At 33.4% G+C, this 14,793-nt stretch overlaps 2 protein-coding genes across 2 annotated transcripts; both read left to right on the top strand.

Moving 5' to 3' along the window:
- Positions 1 to 1,571: 1,571 nt before the first annotated feature.
- LOC131601946 (uncharacterized) lies at positions 1,572 to 3,698 on the top strand. Its single transcript, XM_058873880.1, has 4 exons — positions 1,572 to 1,886; positions 1,981 to 2,145; positions 2,874 to 3,121; positions 3,226 to 3,698. The coding sequence occupies exons 1-4, from the start codon at positions 1,751 to 1,753 to the stop codon at positions 3,340 to 3,342; spliced, it is 666 nt and encodes a 221-aa protein (XP_058729863.1). The 5' UTR covers positions 1,572 to 1,750; the 3' UTR covers positions 3,343 to 3,698.
- Positions 3,699 to 3,861: 163 nt separating this feature from the next.
- LOC131601945 (uncharacterized) lies at positions 3,862 to 10,106 on the top strand. The gene is made up of 7 exons (XM_058873879.1): positions 3,862 to 4,045; positions 4,365 to 4,624; positions 4,751 to 4,858; positions 4,963 to 8,768; positions 8,891 to 8,999; positions 9,363 to 9,443; positions 9,869 to 10,106. Exons 1-7 carry the CDS (start codon positions 4,000 to 4,002, stop codon positions 9,947 to 9,949), a joined length of 4,491 nt encoding a protein of 1,496 aa, XP_058729862.1. The 5' UTR covers positions 3,862 to 3,999; the 3' UTR covers positions 9,950 to 10,106.
- Positions 10,107 to 14,793: the final 4,687 nt, after the last annotated feature.

Here is a 14,793-nt window from a genome sequence, read left to right as displayed (position 1 = left end):
ATATATATCAGCTGACAATGCACAACCGTAATAACCTAAATTAATCAATCTTACCTACTTAACAAGCTATAAGTTGGTGTAAATGCTGATTCTCTCAACTTTCCTTCTAATATTAGGCAAAACATCATCATCAACCAAATTTTGAAATCTCATCTTGAGGATTGTGCATCTTTCTATAATGTAGATTTTGATATCTTGCAACATAGTTTAATAGTTTAGCCCTTCATTTCCATTGAAACTAGAGTAGACCATAGTTTAAAATATATATATATATATATATATATATATATATATATATATATATATATATATATATATATATATATATATATATATATATATATATATATGGGTTTTGCTATAATAGCCAAAGGAAGGAAGTAGAGACACGGGCCAAAGATGGTGTGACACTTGAATGGCCGCCGGTTGGTGTCGAATGGAACTCTAGACCATAGTTTAACTATATATATATATATATATATATATATATATATATATATATATATATATATATATATATATATATATATATATATATATATATATATATATATATATATATATATATATATATATATATATATATATATATATATGGGTTTTGCTATAATAGACCCACTTGTTTTTATGAAGGTCTATTTTAGCAAGCTTTAACTACAAAATAGTTAAATGCACCTTAAGGTGCATGTTGCTAAAATAGACCTTCATAAAAATAAGTGTGTGTTTTAGTAAGTTTTAACTAAAAAAAACTTAAATGCACCCCAAGGTGCATGTTGCTAAAATAGACCTTTATAAAAACAAGTGGGTCTATATATATATAGGGGTGTGCATGGTTAGTTATTTTCAAAAACCAAACCATAACCATAACCATTTAAATGGTTTGGATCTATAACCATAACCACATTTTAATCAAAACTGGTTATGATTATATAACCGATTTTTTTAAAAAATCCAGTTTTAAAAATTATTTTTTTCGAAATTTTTTTTTCAAAAAAAATTTTTTTTTTTTGACAATTAAAATATTTAGATTTGGATATTAACCGGATTATAACCAAATCCAAAATAATTTAATCGGTTAATAACAATTTAATTATATCCGGATTATATGAACGGATAACCAAACCATTAATAACTAAACCGGTTAATAACCATTCAAATATATCCGAATATTTAAAAATGGTTTAGGTTTGGTTATGGATTTGGGCATCACAACCGGATATTTTGCACACCCCTATGGATAACCAAACCATTAATAACTAAACCGGTTAATAACCATTCAAATATATCCGGATATTTAAAAATGGTTTAGGTTTGATTATGGATTTGGACATCACAACCGGATATTTTGCATACCCTACCGTGGCTATCAATTAAATTTTAAAAAAATTAGAAGAATACTTTAATATTTAAATTTTTTTGAATTTTAAAATTTAAAATTGACAGATTAGATCTAGAATATTGCTTATTCCATTTATTTTTAGACAACTTACATTTTGAAACTTACAAAACGAAAATAAATAAAGAAAAAGTAAAAGCTAACAACAATTGTGAACGCAGCTCAATTACATTTCTATCCTTTCGCTACCGTTGGATGAAACTTCGCAAATTATACACTACACAAACCCCGCTTGCTTCAAGTTTGAAATTGCAATCAATTTGCAGAACCAAACACACTAAACAAATGCGAAACCTAATCCACTTCACTCACACTGATAACTGAGCATAGAAGAAAATTGCAGTTAAATCGATCATGGATCCTATTTCCGATCTCTTAGAAATCACCGGCGAGGACGATTCTCTACTCTCCGGCGCCAACGGTTCTACCGCCGCCGACATTTTCTCATGCTCTCCTCTTGTATCTATCAGATCCCGCCCTCTTCAAACCGGTTAGGGTTTTTGCATTTTCGTTTTGTTAAACTTTGTTAATGGTTTGTAAATTATGATGGATTACTAATTTCTTCAACATATCTGATTGATTAGAGCAACCAGCAGAGGGAATCGAAATTACTTCGGTAGTTTCTGAAGATTTGACTTCGTCTCCGAAAGTCTCTCAGCAGTCTCAGCAGAAGAAAAGGAAGAAAAAATTCGGTGGGTTCAATTTGCGCAAAAGTTTGGCATGGGATAGAGCTTTCTTTACTGAACAAGGTATTCTCTCCTTCTATTTTCATGAATTAACTCTGGAAATGAAAAATTTGCCAATGTTATTATTACTAATTAACTATGAACACATACGCCTCTAAGAGTAGGTGAGTCGCATTGTCTGACACTTGGTAACGGTGTTGGTGTCTTATGTTATTAATGAAGCTAATTAATAATTAGTATTAATGTTAGGATGGAAAATGAAGCTAAAATCCTAGGTAGTGGTGACTATAGGTAGTGGTGTTGCATCGGGGTCGATGTCCTATGTCTTTGACATTATCGGTGTTGAAGTTTCAGTGTCCGTGTCTAGTAATGTCTTGGTGCCTGTTGGAGTATGTGCTTCATAACTAATTAATGATTAGTATTAATGTTAGGATGGTGTCCATGTCGAGGTATGTGTCCCATGTCTTTGACACTATGTCCGTGTTGTGTCATGCCTTGGTGTCCGTGTCGGAGTCTGTGTTTCATAGCTGATTAATAATTAGTATGAATGTTAGGATGGTGTCCGTGTCGGGGTCGGTGTACTATGTCTTTGACATTGTTGGTGTTGAAGTGTCTGTGTCGTGTCATCTCTGGGTGTCCGTGCTTCATAGCTAATTAATGATTAGTATTAATGTTAGGATGGTTGAGATTATAGTATGGAATGGATATCTTTTGTTCATTGTTGATGAAAGTTAAAAATATGGTTTTCTATTACTTTTGATTAACATTCATGCTGAAACCCTATTATTCAGGTGTTTTGAACCCCACAGAGCTTTCTATGATCAGTGGCACTGCCACACCTAATTCGAAGTCAAATTTGGAAGTTATAGATGAAGAAGAACTTGCTACAACTTCAAGAGCATTGCAGGAAATCGAAGGAAATCTGTTTAAACATTCATCCGGAGGTGTTTCAATCAGAGCGAAAAAGATTGGTGCTGTTTCTGGCTTATCACCAAAGCCTGGTGCATCGGTCAAACGAACACCACCCGTTGCTTCCTTGGTTAGTCTATTTTACTCTTTATACTATTAGTATATATAACAGTGCATCATAGTTGAACCCTTCTTAATTTCTATCATGTGTTATTTTGTACCTATGCTTGTTAGGGAAAGAGGAAAGTGCTTGCAACCAACAATGTTGGAAATAAATATAAGCGCAGTGCTATTCCAAGGACGATACCTTCTTCATCATATCCTTGCCATTGCTTATTTAGATGCTTATAATTAACAGTCAGTTTTATGAAGAAGAATCTTATGGGGAAAAACATAGAAATAATCTTACTGTAACTATGTGTTTTTTAAAGAAAAAGTTTATATTGAATAAGTTGTAATTGATTTCTGCTTCTTTACTTCTTTTGGTACTTTACTCATTTAATTTCTCCATAACCTTTTATAAACTTATGAAGACTTTCATGAGTAAAAACTGTGAACTTATTTTAGCCGAAGTGATTTTATAAACTTGTTTAGATGCATATTGTTAACAGTCAGCTTTGTCAAGAAGAATCTTATGAGAAAAAACGTAGAAAGAATCTTACTGTAACTATGTGTTTTTTAAAGAAAAAGTTTATATTGAATAAGGTGTAATTAATTTCTGCTTCTTTACTTTTTTTTAGGTACTTTTCTCATTTATTTTCTCCATAACCTTTTATAAACTTCTTTTAGCTGAAGTGATTTTATGAATTTGAAGTTAACTCAAACAGTGTCAGAGTGGAGTCTCTTTTTGTGTGTATTTCTGTTGAATAATGAAAGTGCTTACCTTAACTCCTTTGAAAAGCAAAAAGAACTGACACCGCTAAAACGCCGAGCAAAGAGTCAAAAATCACTAGGATACCAGGACCAAAATCTAATGTTTCTGCAAATGCAACTACCACTAGGAGTGGAATGTTGAGCTCAAGTTCCTCAAAAAGAAATCAGAATGCACATCCTGGTAAGCTCTGTAGTTTGTATTTGATCCTTTTTTTCTAGATTTAACTCTCGTAAACCTAGGAATACAGTTTAGAAGGAAAATGTGAGTAGTTTATAGTAGTCAATTCAAAATCAACGATGAAATTTAAACAAATTTATAGTTTGTTAGTCAAAATACATGCTTATGATCAAAATCTCAGTTATTGGCTTTTTTAATCAATCACTAGCTTTTCACTTTTCTATTTAAAATGAATCTCTCACTTCAGCATTCTGAACTTCAGAAGTGTGAAATCTCTCTTTTCTATCCACAAAATTTATTGATCTTGTTTTTATTTTGTTAGGCCTGTCAAAAAATCCTACGCCAAGCATCCCTAGCCTATCAAAAAATCCTACGCCAAGCATCTCTCGCTTGTCAAAAAATCCTACGCCTAGCATCCCTAGCCTATCAAAAAATTCTACGCCAAGCATCCCTCGTTTGTCAAAAGATCCTATGCCAAGCCTCTCTAAAAATACTACATATGTTCCAAGCATCCCTAAAGTTGATATGGCTGACAAGTGTTCTGTTAGTAGAACTCTTACCAAGCAGGCTGGAAAACTTTCGGTAAGTGCTTACTTTATCTTAAAGTTTTCAAATATTCATCATTTACTTCATCAATTTTGTAATTTCTGTTGTTTAACTACAAATTATTTGATTATTCTCTTGAAATATTTTTAACCTGCTGCACAGGATAATTCAGTTTCCGTACCACGTCCACCATCCAGCATGCATCAAACAGGGACAATAAAATCATCAGGCCTACGGAAGCCATCTCCTTCCATTGGTTTCTTTTCTCAGGTATGATTACTCTGTTCATTTCCCTATATTATATTTAGGAGCATGCATCAATAAAATACCACTCACATATTGATATCATGTCCATGTCTATTACTGCTTTGCAGGTAAAAGCTTCCAGTTCACACAGCTTGCAGAAAAGCTCTATACCTTGCAAACCTTCTGAGAGTAACATTCCAAAACTCAGGAAGTTGGAAACAGTTTCTATTAAAGAGGCAAGATCCAAAATTGTCAAAGGGGCAGCAAAGAATACTAAGGAATTAAGCCTTTCAGATGTCAAGTCAGAAGCAATCGTGCAAATAGACAATAAGCAGATGGCTGGTGTAGAAGTGGAGTGTGATTCTTTGAGTTTTGAAATAATAAGTAAGCAAGCAGAGGTTGAAAACATTCCGGATGATGTCATCTTAAAATCGCAGGAGCAAGGAGAACTACATGAAAATAAGATCATTTCTAGCATGGAGAACATGGCATTACCTACACACGGAAAGGAATTTCTTACAAAGAGTCAGACACAGGAGCAGTTGGAGAAAGAGGCTGACCACGCTCTGGATAACAAGTTATATGATGTTTCGTCAAATGAGGACCGGTCTTTATATCAGGAACCGCAGTCTACGCTCAATCCTATCATGCACAGCACTTCTAACACTGTGCAGAATGCCATTGGACGAGATGAAGATGATCAAATCAAAGGGCCCCCCGGTGACATTCCGACTTTCAAGGAAAGTTTGATTCTACAGGAAGAGCATAGAACTTCTTTTAAGAATGATAGACATTCTGGAGAGTTTAAGGGAGACAACAATGTCAAGACTGCACTTTTAAAATCTAGCCTTGATGATTTTAGCAAAACTGTCCCCGAAGGATCTAAACAAGGAACCCCATGTAAGAATACGGAGCAGGTAAATTATGGTGCTGATGAATTTGGTAGATATGGGGGAGATGCACAAGGGCATTTACTGAATGAGAGTCTCACATTCAATTGCAAAAACACCACCCAAACTAATTTAGAGGCAGTTAGTCAGCAGTTACAGGCAGACCTACCCAAGACTCTAAATCCTAGTGGTGTAGAAGAAAATGGACCAGAAAAAGAAAATATCTCTGATATGAACTGTTCTGAGCCAGTTCATGTGCCGACCTTATTTTCCAAAGGTTCTCCTGAAAAGTCTATACTAGGAATCAATGGTGCTACTCCTGAAAAGTCTATACTAGGAATCAATGGTGCTACTCCTGAAAAGTCTATACTAGGAATCAATGGTGCTACTGAGGATGAATCGAAAATAATTGAAATCAAACTTCCAGTAAATGATCAATTAGGTTTCATCCCAAGAAGCCCGATGGATATGGAATGTGACCAGGTTATTGATTCAAAAGCAATCCATGATAGAACTCCAGAGTTTGAATTGGATAGGTTGAGTGAAGATTGTATAACTGGTTCAGCATCTTCAATGGCAGATGATAATATCATAAATGAAGATTCCCATATTCCTGGGTTTCAAAAGCCTAGTGCTGTTACTGTAAATTCCCAAGATGTTCACTTGTATAGTGACTTTCTGCCAGCAGTTATTGTTTCACCGACAGAACTCAAGGACCAAAATTTAGTTGAGGATGCATTTGAAGGACGCGGGTTCCATAGCAATGAGCACAATTCTACCAATCATGATATTGAAGATATGCCTGTAAACATAGATGGAAATCATGATGTGGATGGAAAGGTGGAACTTTTGCAAATCAATGACGTGGATGGAAAGGTGGAATTTTTGCAAGTCAGTGACATGGATGAAAAGGTGGAACTTTTGCAAATCAATGATGTGGATAAAAAGGTGGAACTTTTGCAAATCAATGACGTAGAAGATGGAAATCATGATGTGGATGAAAAGGTGGAAGTTTTGCAAATCAATGGTGCAGAAGATGGAAACCGTGATGTGTATGTAAAGGTGGAACTTTTGCAAATCAATGATGTGGATGAAAAGGTGGAATTTTTGCAAATCAATGATGTGGATGAAAAGGTGGAATTTTTGCAAATCAATGGTGTGGATGAAAAGGTGGAACTTTTGCAAATCAATGATGTGGATGAAAAGGTGGAACTTTTACAAATCAACGACGTGGATGAAAAGGTGGTGGAATTTTCGCAAATCAATGATGTTGAAGATGGAAATCATGATGTGGATGAAAAGGTGGAACTTTTGCCAATCAATGACGTGGATGAAAAGGTGGATCTTTCGCAAATCAATGATGTTGAAGATGGAAATCATGATGTGGATGAAAAGGTGGAACTTTTGCAAATTCATGATGTGGATGAAAAGGTGGAACTTTTGCAAATCAACGACATGGATGAAAAGGTGGATCTTTCGCAAATCAATGATGTAGAAGATGGAAATCATGATGTGGATGAAAAGGGGGAACTTTTACAAATCAATGATGCAGAAGATGGAAATCACGACGTGGATGAAAAGATGGATCTTTTGCAAATCAGTGATGCTGAAGATGGGAATCATGATATGGATGAAAAGGCGGAACTCTTGCAAATCAACGGTGCAGAAGTTGGAAATCGTGATGTGGATGAAAAGGCGGAACTCTTGCAAATCAATGGTGCAGAAGATGGAAATCGTGATGTGGATGAAAAGGCGGAACTCTTGCAAATCAATGGGGCAGAAGATGGAAATCGTGATGTGGATGAAAAGGTTGAACTTTTGCAAATCAATGATGTGGATGTAAAGGTGGAACTTTTGCAAATCAATGATGTGGATGAAAAGGTGGAACTCTTGCAAATTAATGATGTAGAAGATGGAAATCATGAGGTGGATGTAAAGGTGGAACTGTTGCAAATCAATGGTGCAGAAGATGGAAGTTGTTATGTGGAAGAAAAGGTGGAACTTTTGCAAATCAATGATGCTGACGAAGGTTTGCCTGATACTTCTACTGAATTTGACACTTCTACTGAAGTGAGTGAAGATCCCTTTACAACTACAGTTTCTTTGAAGTGTATTTTAAGTGAAAAATCAAAGTTACTATTTTCTGATATGCTTGTAAACAATGATGCAAATCAAGATATGGATGAAAAGGTGGAAATTTTGCAAACCAATTATGCAGAAGAAGGTTCATTAGATATATCTCCTTCAGTTGAAATTAAAGATATGGATGAAAAGGTCGAACTTTTGCGAATCAATGGTGCAGAAGAAGGTTCATTAGATATATCTCCTTCAGTTAAAATTCAAGATATGGATGAAAAGGTCGAACTTTTGCGAATCAGTGGTGTAGAAGAAGGTTTAGATATATCTCCTTCAGTTGAAATTCAACTTGAGAATGTTATTTCTGCTGAATTTGATTCTTCTACTGAAGTGAGTGAGGATCCCTGTCTTTTAAGTGAAAAATCAAAATTACTAGATTCAGAGAATTCAATCTTCAATGCAACAATCCCACATGGCAGTGAAGTTAGTTCCGTGAAACTCAATGAAAATGCTACTTCCGGTGAACTAGATTCTTCTATTGAAATGAGTGAAGGCCCCTGTCTTTTCAGTGAAAAATCAAAATTACTAGCTTCAGAAAATTCAATCTTCAATGCAACAATCCCACAAGGTCGCGAAGTTAGCTCACTGAAACTCAATGAGAATGCTATTTCTGCTGAATTAGATTCTTCTATTGAAGTTAGTGAAGGCCACTTTACAAGTGTAGTTGCTTGGAAACCTGAGGAGCAATGTCTTTTAAGTGAGAAATCGAAGTTACTAGCTTCTGATAATCTAACCTTCATTGAAACAATCCCACAATGTAATGAAGTTAGTACATTGAACAGTGAAAGTTTTTCAGATATAGCTGTAACTACTGTCTTTGAGAATGAAAAGTCTCCTAATACTGACACGCTGAGTCATACAAAAGAAAACATAGACTTTTCGGAAGACAACAGCAAAACAATTCATCTGTAAGTATGTTTTTTGTTGTATAACTTTTGTTCATCTATGCTTTGGCAGCCTTTCCATTTTAAATCTATGACAGTTTTGAAGCCTTACATATTAAGACCAATGTTAATTTTGTGAGTGGCAGCGGAATAGATGCAACTAAAACTAAGCAGGAAGTTCCGATAGTGGCACCTCCACTGAATGTTGTTCCATTTACTGAGGAATGGTTAGCTGCAATAGAAGCCGCTGGAGAGGTGACTCAGATTTCTTAACTGAACATCCATACTTTTAATCCTTGATTAAGTTTCTTTGTCTGACAGTATTTCTTGCCAACTTATTTTTTTGTTTTGAAGTCTTACATTGCCATTTTTTTGGTCTTTAACATCGACTCCTTTTTAATATTTATATTTATGTATGTTTCCATTGATTTTTTTTTAGTAATTGTTTGTGTTTAATGTTTACTTGCATAGTTTGAATTGCATATGGCAGTGAAATCAAACTTGTGTTTAAGGTTAAGGCTCCTTACTTTACATAAAGCATTAGTTCTTCACTTCTTTGGAATGTGGTGATTTTTGCCAATTGCCATGTTTGATTCATCTTATTTGTTGCGTCTGCAGGAGATTTTAACGATGAAAAGCGGTGCTGTACAAAATTCTCCCCCTGACAAAGTCCAGAATGAACCAAACCCTTGGTCACCGGTAGGTCCATTCTTCATTATCTAGATTCGATTCAAATTCAAAGTGTATGGATTTTTTGCTATCTCATTTGTTCGTGTATAATTTCTCTGAATTCAATTCTTAACTTTAAAAAAGTAAAATACTAGGACTAGGCATTAGAATTAGGATGATTGGAACATTTGTGAAATTTCACATACCTTTTCACTGGCCATATACCAACCTTTGTCATTCACCAAAGTCTCCCCAATCTCCATTCCGAACCATTGATATCACTTTGATAAAGTTTCATAAGCAAATCTTTTTATAGGGAGAACATCTCAATCAGAAAGTTGCATATTTTTAATATTACTTTTCTCAATTCGTTCATGGTGTTCTATATGCTTTTTATTTTTGATGATGTATTGTTGTGGATATGGCTTATTTCTTTGTTTCATTATGGTTTACAGGTGAAAAAAAATCAAGAGATTGGACCATTTGATTGTACTAAAATAACCAAACATAACATCCAGAGTTCCGATCTTTTATGACAAATCTGTCAATAATCACTGACATTTTTGGTTGATAATACATGAATATAAATGAACTAGTTGCCACAACTATATGTTACCCCGGAGAGGCTTATAAATGAATATTAAACTGATTCTTCTCAAATTGTAAATGATATTTGGTTTTGTTCTTTTTTAATATATCATTTTTTTTCTTCTGAAAGTTCTCCTACAAGGTATAAGGTGGAAGACTGTATTCTCTTTTTATAAATTAACTCAATTCAGCTCTTTTTTATAATGAACTTGGCTTAGCCCTTTCCTCATATTTTGATAACATAAATTGAATGTATTTTAGACAATGCTTATATTGCAAAAACTAAATTTAGATTCTTTAAAATTTATGTTGGTTTTATTTGTTAATCAACGTAAGAAAATTGACTCTTAAAATCAACACACTGAAAATGTCAAGACTCAAGAGCTATTTTCATACCTCCTCAACCTTTGTTCAATAGCTTTAAATCTTCTTTCCATCACAATGACTCTATAAAAGAAAATTGACTCTTAAAATAAGCACAATCAAAATGTCAACATTCAAAAGAGCTACTTTCATACCTCTAAACCTTGTTTGATAGATTTAATCTTTTTCAGACATGTTATAGTTGCCTGATGTTGATGTTTAGCTTGATGTTGTTGTGTACTATATTTTAAGTACTTTCCTCTTTTTCACTAAGAGAGAAATTAATTTGTCAAAAAAAAAAATTGTACCTGTCACCCCCCCATTTTTTTTCCACAATTTTATCTCTTTGTTAAAAAAATTGAAAAACAAAGAATCTCCGAACAAAATTTTTGGTATACATTAACAAATTTCCGGTAAAAAATATTAGAAATTCATTAGTTTTAAATTTCCGGTACAACATATTGAAAATTTAGTTTATTTAAAATTTCCGGTACACCATAATTTTCAAGTTTCCAGTATACTGGAAATTTTCAAATAAACTAAATTTCCGGTATGTTTAAATTTTTTTTTTTTAAACGGTTGAGATTTTGGCGACACTTTTCAAATATTTCAAAATTTCCGGTATTTTAAAAATTTATAAAGATACCGGAAATTTCAAAATTGCCGGTATGAAATATCGGAAATTTAACAATTTTCGGTAAAAATTACTGGAAATTTCATAAAAATACCAGAAATTTACTTGTTTTCGCAGAATTTCTGGTACACTGCTCAAATTTCCGGTATCGCCTTAAAATTTGAAAAATCTGATAGTCTTCGCAGATTTCTTAAAATGAAATAAATAATTTTGATTGAGTATTTTAGTCTCTTCAATCCTTTGGGGGTGTCAGATTAATTTTTGGGTGGCAAGTAAAATTCTCTCACTAAGAGGCTCCATATTCATTAAACTAAGTAAATTTATTTGGGCTCTTTAAATAACTCTTATATTATTTTACACTTTTTAAATATTTAAACAACTCATTTACATTTTTTTTAAATATTCATATCATTAATTAAAACTAAAATAAATCATATTAAACATCACTTTTCATATTACATATGTAATTGTATGTGTATTTTAACTAGTAACAAATCTGTGCGTTCATACAGATTCTGGTACGGGACTTTTCAGATATATATTTTTTAATAGAAAAATATTTGTTTACCCGTGAAAAATAATAATTGAATGTATAATTAATAAAAGAATATTTTGATTAGTAATTTCATGTCCCGTTAATAATTAATATTTTGATCAATAACTTCATGTTCTCGTGTATAAATATTAGTTTGATCAATAACTTCATGTCCCCTTGTACCTTAAAAAATATTTTGATAAGTAACTTCATGTTCCGTTAATAATCAATATTTTGATAAGTAACTTTATGTCCCATTAATAATCAATATTTTGATCAATAACTTCATATTCCCGTGTATAAATATTAATTTGATCAATAAATTCATGTCCCCGTGTATCTTAAAAAATATTTTGATTAGTAACTTCATGTCCCGTTAATAATCAATATTTTGATCAGTAACTTAATGTCCAGTCAATAATCAATATTTTGATCAATAACTTCATATTCCCGTGTACAAAGAATTTAGTAAAACATAATCTTATTTTTACACCACATTTTATACACTAAAACTAATATGAAAAATTATTATTAATTTCGTTTTAAAAACATAAAATTTCTTATAGTTGAAAAACTATTGAAATTCGTATTAGATTTAATTTATTACTGTTTTGGACTGTGCCAAGATTCGGCCCAATCTACTTTCGACCCACTTGACCTTGGGGGTCCAAACCATCCCATGGCCCATAAAGGACAGTCGGTGCTCGTCTACTCCGTGCCCGGCGTAAGCGCTTCCCGTGAGTTGTCTGGTGCCCGGCACAAGTGCTCCCCGCGAGCACCCTCTCTGCCGAGGATCCTACTCCTCATAGGGCTCCTTTATATCCAACCCCCCGAATAATGTGGAGTCCACGTGGTCCCTAAAAGACCGCATCTCCCTTAAACTTCGGAGTGGTTTACCAGGACGGAGAACACTCACGCATCTCCGATATTTCCGCCTAGGAAACCTGGCAGACTGGCAGTCTCCTAGTTGGGCCTGGAAATCCAGCCCAGTAGCGAGATCATGGCCCAGCGCTGGGAGATATAAATACCCTCTTTCACTAGAGGGTAAGGTATTCAATCTCTTCTAACCTTTAGCTCGTACTTGCACTCCTTTGCTCGTCTTCTTACTTTGGCATCGGAGTACCTTGCAGGTACACCCCCCCTTCACTTCTCAAAGATCCAACTCCAAGCAGGCCTTGACGATCCTTCTGATCAGGTACGATCAATTACAAATAAGATAATTATTTTTATATATATATATATATATATATATATATATATATATATATATATATATATATATATATATACACTAAATTAACAAATATTTAAGCAAACTCCAATTTTTTGAAATTTGTATAATGTAAATATACAGTTTCTAATCATAATACCATGATCTTACCATACTTTTAAAATTTAATATCATTAATTAGATTTTAGTAAATATTTATTATTTTAATATATAATAATGTTTTTAAATGGTAACTGAGACCAATTTTATTACTAGAATTTTATACATATTGTACAATTCTGTAGACTACCATAAAATAATTATAACACTCTTAATTATTACTCCCTCTGTCTCACAATAGGTGTTCTCTTTCCAATTTTTATTTGTCTCAAATTATTTGTCCATTTAAAATATCAATGTAATATTTATTATTTCTTTCCACTAACTTACCTTTATTTATTGTATTTTAATTCATTTAAGTACTCCACTACCTATTATTAATAATATTATTTTAGTAAATGAGACTCATTTTATCATTGAAATCAACATAATTAATTATTTTCTTAAAAAGTGTGAAAATTTCAAAGAGAACACCTATTGTGAGACGGAGCGAGTAGTAAACATTGTATTTTCCATGTCTTTTATTAAAGAATTTTTTGGAGATATTAAAAATAAAAATTATTATATTATGTAACAAATTTTTTTTTTAAATAGTAGAAGTGGATAATCTTATTGTAAGCACTCAGTTAAAAATTTTAAGTGAGGTTAATAAAAAGTTGTAGAACCGACATTCACGGAAACCATACCATCAATAAAATTTTGGTCTTGATAATATAAAATACAATACAATAAAGTCTTAAATAAATTTGATATTGAAAAAAAGTCGTGTATCCAATGAAGGTAACTCTAATACCTCATTGAGAAATACTTGCATGGGCACGAACCTAAACTCATATTTTCAGGAACAACCAATAAAAAGAGAGAGAATCTAAATTTATTTAAATTTTAATTTTGTTTTGGGGTGGTTGAGATAAAAGAGGAGAGAGACAATTTTATTTTTAATTTTTAATTAATAAAAAAAATGTGATTGGTTGTATAAGTACATGTGTTATGGTCGTGTGTATGTAAGTATTTTCCAACCTCACTTCCATCCTGGTCAAAATGTGGCTTATGTAAGACTAGCATGACAGGCCGTCATTGAAGGCATTTTGGAAAACTTGGTTAGAAAGAAGGGCATTTGAGTCTTTTCATTAGCTCATATAAACACTTCATTTTTCCAACATTCCAGTCATTTCTTACCGTGCCTAAATCATCTTCTTGTCTTGCATGTCAAAGGAAAATTGTTATGCGACCCAACAGAATTAAAAGGCAGCCCAATTTATTTAAGGATTTTATAATGAATTAGGGGAGTGCAATAGTAGTAACTTTAGAATATGCTTTATTATGTTAAGTTAAATTGTATGGCCCATGGCCCATTTAGGAGAGGAAAACCCTAATATATATATGTATGCTGCTGCCATGAAAAGAGTAGAAGAAAAGTTTGTTTTATTTTATTGTCTTTTTATGTACCCTGGATCTAGATTTCTAACACAAGGCTATCATTGGTGCTTTCATTGATTCCTCTCTAACCTCCCATGGCTCCTTCAAAGCCTCCCAACCCATCTTCCAAGGAGATTTTGGAAGAAGCTCTCCAAATGTCTTCCTTGCAGCTGAACCACGCTATGGTGGAAACACAAGAACAACTAGACGAACGTTTTGCTCATATGTCGGAGGTGTTTACCCAAAAAGTAGACGCACTCACCTCTCGGCTGGATAAGGAAAAAGATGTGGAAAACTCCCGGTTTGAAGCGGTAATGGCTACCCTTGAAAAAGCTCTTCACCGTGACCCACCTACTAACACGTCAGCTGCCGCAAACCCTACAGCAAGCTCTTCAGGTACTAATCCCTCATCTTCCTCCATTTCTTTTGGCTCTCCACCTTTCACCCATGTGTTTACACCTACCAACTCTCCTGCTAGAACAACTACCACATCTGCCTTAAAATAGACATC

The sequence above is a fragment of the Vicia villosa genome, linkage group LG5 (assembly GCF_029867415.1).
Source record: "Vicia villosa cultivar HV-30 ecotype Madison, WI linkage group LG5, Vvil1.0, whole genome shotgun sequence".
Lineage (NCBI taxonomy): Eukaryota > Viridiplantae > Streptophyta > Magnoliopsida > Fabales > Fabaceae > Vicia > Vicia villosa.
This window is presented reverse-complemented; position numbering and strand designations above follow the sequence as displayed.